We start from the raw sequence: 8,905 nt of genomic DNA, 5'->3' as shown, positions 1-8,905 counted from the left end.
AAGGGTATCTGGGGAATATCGCTCCGCCACCCCTCACTTTCTAAAGGTGCCCTTCTCCTTTGGGGGTGTGGCTTGAAAAAGGGGTCTGCACATCCAGTTATCTCTGTGTGTAAAAACACTAGGGCTTGCACAGGGAAGTCGTTGAGTGTGTTTTTGCACATTTCCGAATGTGCCCCTGCTTTATGGGCAAGTGTGTTCAACTATGCATGTGGGTACGCCTGAGTGCATGGAAGTGTGTGGACAAATATGCACCTGTGCATCAGTTTATACCTGTGATTAAGTATATGCAAACATCCGTGGGAGCTTGAGTGTGTTCTTCCCCAGCTAGAAGCTTGTATTGGTGTAGTGAGACCTGCATGTGCTTGGTACACATGGCATTGGGGCTCCATCACAGCAGCCAGCTCCTCTCCCTCCCCTCAGAGGGGGGCGCCTTGCCACACACCAGGGGAGGAGACTGAGGAGTCAAAAGGCCAGCTTGAAGGATGGGGGTCCCCTGCGCTTCCTTATCTTCTCCTACTCCTGGGGCCTGGCTGTGAAGCAGCTGTGAATCCTCCTGGCTGGTTTACCACCAGAAAACAAAACAAAAACCCCTGATTCCGTGTTGAAAACAACTAACTACTACCCTGACCCTGATCCCGGGGCTTCCTTCTGAAATAAGGAGGGGTGTCCTGGACTTCCCAGGATCTAGATTCCCTCACTTTCCCAGGGGAATCTCAAATGAGCAGGGCCTTCAGGCCCAGCTCCTGGCTATAAGGCTTTCCTGCCCACCACGTCTCTCCCCACCCCCACTGTTCCCACGCATTCTTCAGCCATGACATCCCCACCGCAGGGCGCTCGCTCTGCGGCCAGCCCAGGGCCTGTCCCGCCTTCCTCTTGCCCTGCCCTCCACACTGCCCTGGTCCCACAGGCCAGCAGAGGCCTGTGGGCTCTGTACTTGGAATTCAAGATTGTGCTTCTGAGCCCTCCGGGGCTTCACTCAGCTGCCGGGCCAGTGTAGGTGAACCAGTGAGCCCTGTAGGTGAACCAGTGAGCCCTCGGAAAGTGGAATGCTGAACTTGAGCTTCGGGGTTGTTGTTGAGGTTATATTAATAGTAGCCATTTAGTGTGTCCTCACTATGCTCCAAGCGTTGTGCTAGGTGCTTTATTCATGTGCCTTATTTCGTGTAAGTCAATCCTAGGAGACAGATTCTTTTATTAGCTCCTCTTTATACAGGAGAAAAATTAAGGTTTGGAAGAGTCTATATGACTTGTCAGCTGGAAGAAGCCAAGTTAAGATTCAAAGACAGGTCTGTCTGTCTCCAAAGACCTTGCTCTTTGCTGCTGAGTCCAAAGAGGAGTCTAAATGTCCAGCCACATGGGTGAATGGTGACGTCCATGGGTATGGGTGTGTAAGCCTGGAGGTGCAATGTCTGGGCAAAGGCGCAAGATGTACAAAGGTGTGGGGACATTCACATGTCCCGTGAGTCCCTGTGTGACTGTTGACACATAGGAACCCACCACTGCGTCCTTGGAATGTACCTCCCGTCCCAGATCCTTGCTAAGGCCACCCTCACATGTCAGCTGAGAAGCATCTTCTATTGCTGTCTCATCAATTGCTGAGCCAGGGCCATCGAGGGTAACGTTTTAAGTAAGAAACTTTCTCATGTGGTGGAATTGATACTGGGCCACTTACTGGCTGGTGACCTTGGGCAAGTCATTTCCCCTCTTAGGCCCAAGTATTCTGACCTCTCAAGTCAGGGATGTGGGCTGGGACCCAGCCACCAGGTTATCTCTCTATGAGTTTGTAATGAGACACTCCTAGGCAAAGGCATGGGTGGAGTATGGCTTTACTGGCATGTACTGAGTAGGACAAGATTAAATGAATTCATTAATGTGAAAGCATGGAAAACACCACATAAATTTCAACAGACATTTGCACAAGGTGTCATTATTGCTACTATTACTGGCTTAATGAGTTTGGAACTTGCAGTTGGTTTGTGTGTGTTGGAGCTTGTGCATGTGTGTTTTTTAGGACTGTGACTGTGTGTGTATTTTTTGGTGGATGTGTGTGTCTATGTATCTATTTCTGTGTATATGTATTTATAATCCGGGTTCTACGGAATTAATGAACTTGAGTGCGTGAGCACTGGACTGGGAATCAGGAGGCCCGAGTTGTAAATCCATCCTTTCTACTGTCTAGCAGCATGGCCTTGTTGACGTAATTTCCCTTCTGGGCCTCAGTTTCTGTATCTGTTAAAGGGAAGGTTGGTCTCGATAACTGCTAAAGTCACTCCTACATTCTGTGATCCAACTTTAGGTCACGGCTACAGAAGAATGTGTATCTGTGAGCACGTTTGCAGGCTCAAAGGATATTGATGTGATACTTCACTCAAACAAACATTATCCAGTGCCTTCCATTATCCAGTGCTATCCAGGGCATTGAGAGCATTGCTTGTGTGTACAAGGATGTCTCCGTGACTTCGTGGATCAATGTGTTTGATGGCATGGGTGTGGATGTCACCCTGTATCTGTAGGAACACTAACCCTGTTTGTCTGACTCTGTGTGTGATGATGATGGTAACGATGATGATGATGATGATGGTGTGTGTGTGTGTGTGTGTGTGTGTGTGTCCACCCAGCAGGCCATCTGGGGAGGAAAAACCTGTGTGCAAGGCCTCAAGGTTAAAACAACTTGTGTCATGCTGCCCTCCAGGCCTGTGTAGCGCTGGGATGAGAAGCAGATGTCGCTAGGGCGGAGCTGCAGGGAAGCTGCCCTCTGCTCCGCCTCCCGCCTTCCACCTCCCGCCTCCCGCCTCCCCATCCCCAACCCCAACCCCAGCCCTGCGTGAAGCTTGCATCTGAGCTCCTTCTATCGAGCTCAGCTCTGCAGCCTCCGCTTCTCATTCCTGACTTCTCACAAAGCAGACCGTTTAGCCCATCTCTTTGATAACACCATCCCAGCTTCAGAAATCAAAATGGCCTATCGGGGGACTTGTTTCCCCCAGTCCCTTCTTTCTCCGGAGAGGGGACCCTGAGACTCCAAATAGGAGTCACTTGAGAACTGCTCAACCTTTTCTCCTAGTTGAGAAGCTCCCATCACGTGTCCTAGGCTCCCCAATGTGCCTATCTGCTCCACTTCTTACTCCTGACCTCCCCTCATTGCCATTGAAACGGCATTTGTGGAGTGAATGCCACGTGCTCGGCACAGTGCCAAGGTTTTAGGTCCACAGAGGAGACACTCTATCATCTCACCCCCTACTCTCTTCATAGCACCCATCACTGTCTGGATTCTGGAGTTCGGTATTTGCTTACTTGTGTGTTGTTGGAGGTTAGCTCCATGCAAGCAGGGACCTCATCTGTCTTGCTAATTACTGGATTGGAACCTGGTCCACAGTGGGTGCATACCAACTATTAGATGAAGAATAATGAAATAAATGACATGACCATGTTTCTGTAGAGCTAATGGTCTGGTAAGGACTGGCCATCAGCTTTGTGGGGATTCCAACTAAAAAGCGAGCATGAGTCTCCCAAGAGATCCCCAGAGCCAAACCCCACTGCCTTTCTCCTTCCCCAGAAGATGGTTGGGATTAAAGTTGCTATGGGGGCCCGGGCTGTGCCTACAGGGTCAGGGCTGTCAGTGCGGGGTAGGAGGACTAACTCGGCCCGCGGCCTCTTCTTTTCTCTCTAGCTGCCTTCCTTGGGGACATCGCCCTGGACGAGGAGGATTTGAGGGCTTTCCAGGTGCGGCAGGCCTCAGATCTCAGACAGCGTGCAATCCACAGGTCTTCTATCAAAGCTGCAGGTGCACTGGGTACGGGCCAGCCTTCCTATGCCCCAGAAGTGGGTGCCAGAATTGGGGAAACACAGACCTCCCTGTTCCCAGCCAGCCCTCCCAAGACAGAGGCCATGAACTTGAACCCAGCGTAAGGCCTCGTCTTCCCTTAGGATATCTTTATCCCTTCCCTGGAGGAGCAGGAAGTTTAGACATTCCCAGGAGCTAAGAACCAACATTCTTTTTGCTTACAGTTTACAAAGTACTTTTATAAGCATTATCTAACTGGACTGTCCCCAATCACCTTCGAAGGTAGGTGTCAAGACAACTCCTGCTTTATAGATACAGATACTAAGATTCACAGAGGTGATGTGATTTGCTCAAGATCACAAAGGTAGTTGTGGCAGAGCTGGGACAGGAAGCCAAGCCTCTCACTCCAAATCCAAGGCTCTGCTCAACGCCACAGTCCCCCCTGGCTTCTCCTCCTGTTCCCACTGTGCAAGCTTCTATGCATTCTTCAAGGCCCATCGCGAGAGCTTCTCTTGTGAAGTCTTCCCTGATCGCCCCCCAGACATGACTGTACCTCCATTTCCTATGTTCTCTCTGCTCTGTACTGACGCTGTTAGCGGCTCACTCAGTGTACCATAGTGCGACAATTTGTTTACGTGTCTGTCTTCCCAGCTGAACTCAAAGCTCTTCAAGGTCAGAGATGGGCCCTTCTTATCCCTGGGTGTGATCCAAGCACCTAACAACCCACCTGGCACTTGGGAGTGGATGAGGGAATGGAAAGAATGAGGCCTGGGCTGGCTCAGTGCTGTCCAGCCTTCTCCCTGCTCTGGAACATGCTACTGGCCATACGTGGCTCTTCCATTGCCAGAGGACACAGATGCTCACCTGGGACCTGTTCTGAGCACACTCTGGTGCTGGCAGGCAGTTGTCATGTTCAACACAAGGGAGGACCCTGGCATGGGCAGCCCCTAGAGTGAAGGTCAAACTACCCCAGAGAGCAGCTGGCATTGGAGGGTGACCTCATGGCCTGGTAACTAGCAAGCCTTACTTGACCTTAGTGGGGACTAGAATGGAGGAGCTGGATCACCTGGGCGGCCATTACCCTACCACGTAACTCTGGGAAAATCTTTGGCCTTAGTTTTCTCATCTGTCAGAGGTAGATAGTGACACTTGTTCAATCCATCCCAGAGAGCTACTGTGTCAAATGAGACCTCATATTTGGGAATACTTAAAGAAGACATCGAGTCCTGTGTGCACCACAAATAGGAAGGTTTACCAGATGAGAGGGGGACATTTCCTAGTCTCAGGTCCCCACAGTTCATAGGAAATGAGTGCACCATTGTTCTCTTTTCTGTCACAGTCAACACTTACTATTCATGGTGGTTATGAATAAAGTTATAGAATAAACTTCTAGTCACTCTGTAAAGTCCCTGCAAACACTGAATTAGCAAATACCGAGCCAATACTCCTAAGGGAAATACAGTGAGCCTCTGGTCACAACGTTTTCATAACTCATCAATACGTAGCCCTGTTTTATGTGTGTTTCTGTTTAAAGACATCTTTTTTAATATATAATTGCTTCATTAACATTGAACTCATAGCCAACAGCACTATGACTCACGCCTGAACGAAGCTTATCTAACACAGGCATTTTCTCCATAAGGCCCATCACAGTTTTCTTACATGTAGGAACACTAAACGGCTCTTTGGTGTGGAAGGTAGAGGTGGGGGTGGGCAGGGGAGTCATTTTAACAGCAAAATCACCAACAGAAAAGGCACAAAAATGCAAAACATGCAAAACAACAACAAAAAGATGTGGCACTAAATAGACTGTGAAAAAGACACTTGTTTGCAGCATGAGAGCTGAAACAAGAAGGCAGAGCATCGCCTTGTTCAACCTTGGCTGGGGACATGCCCATCAGGTGACTCGAATCTTTCACTGCTCTGTGCATGTCAGCAAATGATGATGAAAGAGCCAAGGGTACTGATTTTGGAGTTCCAAATAAATTGTAGTGAGTGGGCAGATATGGAATCTCCCAATAATGAAGATTGATTATAATTCCTTTGCCCCTCCTCCCCTTCACCCACTTGCTACCAATGTCTTCCTCTCTGAATTCCAGGAAACTCTTCCACTCCCAACTGCCCGCGCACCAGCGGGCTGCCTCAGAGAAGCCGTGGGCGATGGCGAAGCAGGTCCCGGAGCCGGCGGGCAGCAACGTCCAGACCGGATCGTGTGTGGCCCGATGGGGTCATCCCCTTTGTCATTGGGGGAAACTTCACTGGTGAGCGTTATGTCCGGGCAGCCCTGCTGTGCACGGTAATATGAGAGGTACCTTCTGCCTATCCGGTATCAACTCGAGCGGTGGGTGAAGGTGGGCTCACCTGGACGCTGTGACAGCCTCCTTCTTCCTGGCAGGCAGCCAGAGGGCAGTCTTCCGGCAGGCCATGAGGCACTGGGAGAAGCATACTTGTGTCACCTTCCTGGAGCGCACTGATGAGGACAGCTATATTGTATTCACCTATCGACCCTGCGGGTGAGCAGGGGCCCCTGGGCACTGCACCCTCTGTCATCTCCCTAACCCATGTTCTGCCCTGGGCACAGCAGCTGCCCCACCTGGGCCTAGCCCTGTGTCATCTGGCCCTTCCGGCCATGGGGCATCTATCCAGGAATGCCCCCAGACATGACTGTGACCCAGCCCACAGCCTGGGCATCCCCACACTCAGGCCCCTCCCCTTCCCCTCCGCTCCCCGCCCCCCTGGCAGCCTAGCCCGGCCCCTGAGTGGATGCACTCCCCCAGCTCGGGACCGCCCCCCTGAGCTGGCCCCGCCCTCCAGGTGCTGCTCCTACGTGGGTCGCCGTGGCGGGGGCCCGCAGGCCATCTCTATCGGCAAGAACTGTGACAAGTTCGGCATCGTGGTCCATGAGCTGGGCCACGTCATCGGCTTTTGGCACGAGCACACGCGGCCCGACCGGGACCGCCACGTCTCCATCGTGCGTGAGAACATCCAGCCAGGTATGTACTTCTACCTAAGGGTGGGGGGTGGGGGGGTACCGTGGCTCCTGCCCCAATCCCTGCTCCAGGGCCCCCGGTGCGGGTAGCAGCTGCTCCCTCGAGCCACCACTTCTGGTCAGCTCAGCATATAATCTCAGCCCTGCCCAGGACCTAGGTCCAGATGCTGCCCCTGAGGCATCTGCTCTGGCCAGTAACAGCTCGGAGACCACAGATCGATTGCGGAGCTACTTTGGGGGGCCAGGAAAGGTCCAGATCCTGGACATAGGGGCCATCCAGAGCAGCCAGAACCCAGCTGGCCGTCAGGGTGGGGTTTGGGGAGGGGTCTTCCTGTCCTCCATGCTTCCTCAGCCTTTCTCTTCACTTACCCAGCCTTCTGCTCTTTGCCTTTTCTGTCCTCTAAGGGTGTTCACTCTCTCCTTTCTCCTGGCTATGCTCTGTTTCCCCTCCCTTCCTGTTTCCTCCCTCTCTCCCCAGGCCTCCTCCACTCTCCACTGCTTTCATCTCGCTGTGGTTCTAGAAATGGGCACTTCCTTCCCATACTCCCTTGAGCCTTCCCTGCTGCAAGTCCTCCTTCACCCTGCCCCTCTGCTGGACACTCTTCTAGAGACCCGCCCCTCCCCCCAGGCTTCCCTTGGCTGCTCCTGGGACCCTCAGGTAGGGGGGCACCTCCCAAGTCCTGGGAGGACCCCATTCCCCACCCTGCATCCCACGCAGACCCACCCCCTGCCACTCCGCACACCCTTTTTCTGGTCTTCGCAGGGCAGGAGTATAACTTCCTGAAGATGGAGATCCAAGAGGTGGAGTCTCTGGGGGAGAACTACGACTTCGACAGTATCATGCACTATGCCCGCAACACGTTCTCCAGGTGAGAGATGGGCCCGGCCTCTGCTGGGGCAGCCCAGCCCTGCCCCCGTGGGCCTCCCGCTTTGTACCAGGCTGTCCTGCTGAGTTAGCAAGGACAAGAATGGGTCCTGGGCGGCTGCGGCCCCCAAGCAGAGGACCCGTGGTGCTGCCTGCCCTTCTGTCCTTTCCCCTGTGGGCTCATGGCAGGGTCGGGACTCACAAAGCCTAAGTTCTTCACCTAAGTGCTGTGCACACCAAGGGTGTCTGGCACAGGAGGCTGAAATCCAGCCACTCTGCAGGCCGTGGTGCACGGTGGCCCCAGAACCGTGTCAGCCCAAAGGAGCTGAGCTCATCCCTCCTCTGATGACCAAAAAGGGACACATTTTTCTAATTAGGAGCATCCTCTTCTGATTGGTCTGCCTTTTCATAATTGGCTACTTTGCACAAAGACCAGCTCCTGCCTTGGACCAGCCTCCTCCCTACCTCACAAGCACATACACACCTACTCTTTATCCTGTGCTCAGGTTCCTGAAATCATAGCCAGAACCCCAAGGTAGTGGGTCAGCGCCCCCACCCCAGCTTCTCCTTAGCCCGGTATGGGAACTGACCTGCATGCTCCTCGCCCTCCTTCCCGCCTGGCCTTTCCTCATCCTCCATCTGCACTCCCACTCTGTCCCAGACATTGGCCCTTCCCCCTCTCTTCAGTCCTGCTAGACCCACTCTTCCTGCCTCCAGACCTGAGGGAACAGAGACCAAGAAAGGGTGGTGAGGTCATCGGCTCCCCCCCACACCCACAGTCCCCCCTGTGCATTTCCCACCACATCCCTCCTTACCCCCTGCTGAGTTCCACCCAACTGGTGAGTCAGGGGCCCTGGGGAGGCAGAGGGCTGCCTGCTTCCCCTCTTCCCAGATGGGAACACCCAGGATCTCACAAGCAGGAACTGAGAGGCCAGAGACACTGATGGGTTGGGAACTGGTGGGGCTGTCCCAGGGTCCGATCCGGCCACAGTGGACCCTGCCCTTTGGCCTTGTCCCAGGTGCTATCAGAAGCAGCTGTGCCAATAGGATAAAGCGTTGGCTCTGGGTCATCCTGGGAGAAGTGCATTCAAGGCTGATCAGCACAGGGGCCGCAGAAGCGGGGGCCAGGTGGGGCTGGAGACATGATCGACGAGGGGTCCAAAGCTCTCCTGGGGCTGGGAGTCAGGGCCAGATTGAGCTGGACACCAGTGGCTCCCCAGGGTTTCCTGGGCTTGTGTCCCTGACCTCCCAAAGTGTTTCTGGGGCTCCC

General features: G+C 53.4%; 1 protein-coding gene across 1 annotated transcript in view; it reads left to right on the top strand.

Annotated features, from left to right (window-relative positions):
* Positions 1 to 3,482: 3,482 nt before the first annotated feature.
* Positions 3,483 to 8,905, top strand: part of BMP1 (bone morphogenetic protein 1) — a 30,671-nt gene continuing 25,248 nt past the window's right edge. Inside the window, 6 exon segments of the mRNA XM_023534474.1 lie at positions 3,483 to 3,680; positions 3,682 to 3,781; positions 5,881 to 6,042; positions 6,177 to 6,294; positions 6,596 to 6,774; positions 7,534 to 7,639. Coding sequence (XP_023390242.1) covers positions 3,498 to 3,680; positions 3,682 to 3,781; positions 5,881 to 6,042; positions 6,177 to 6,294; positions 6,596 to 6,774; positions 7,534 to 7,639 — 848 coding nt within the window. The 5' untranslated portion in view covers positions 3,483 to 3,497.

The sequence above is a fragment of the Pteropus vampyrus genome, unplaced genomic scaffold, assembly GCF_000151845.1.
Source record: "Pteropus vampyrus isolate Shadow unplaced genomic scaffold, Pvam_2.0 Scaffold126, whole genome shotgun sequence".
NCBI lineage: Eukaryota > Metazoa > Chordata > Mammalia > Chiroptera > Pteropodidae > Pteropus > Pteropus vampyrus.
Note: the sequence above shows the minus strand (reverse complement) of the source record. Positions and strands in the feature narration are given on the sequence as shown.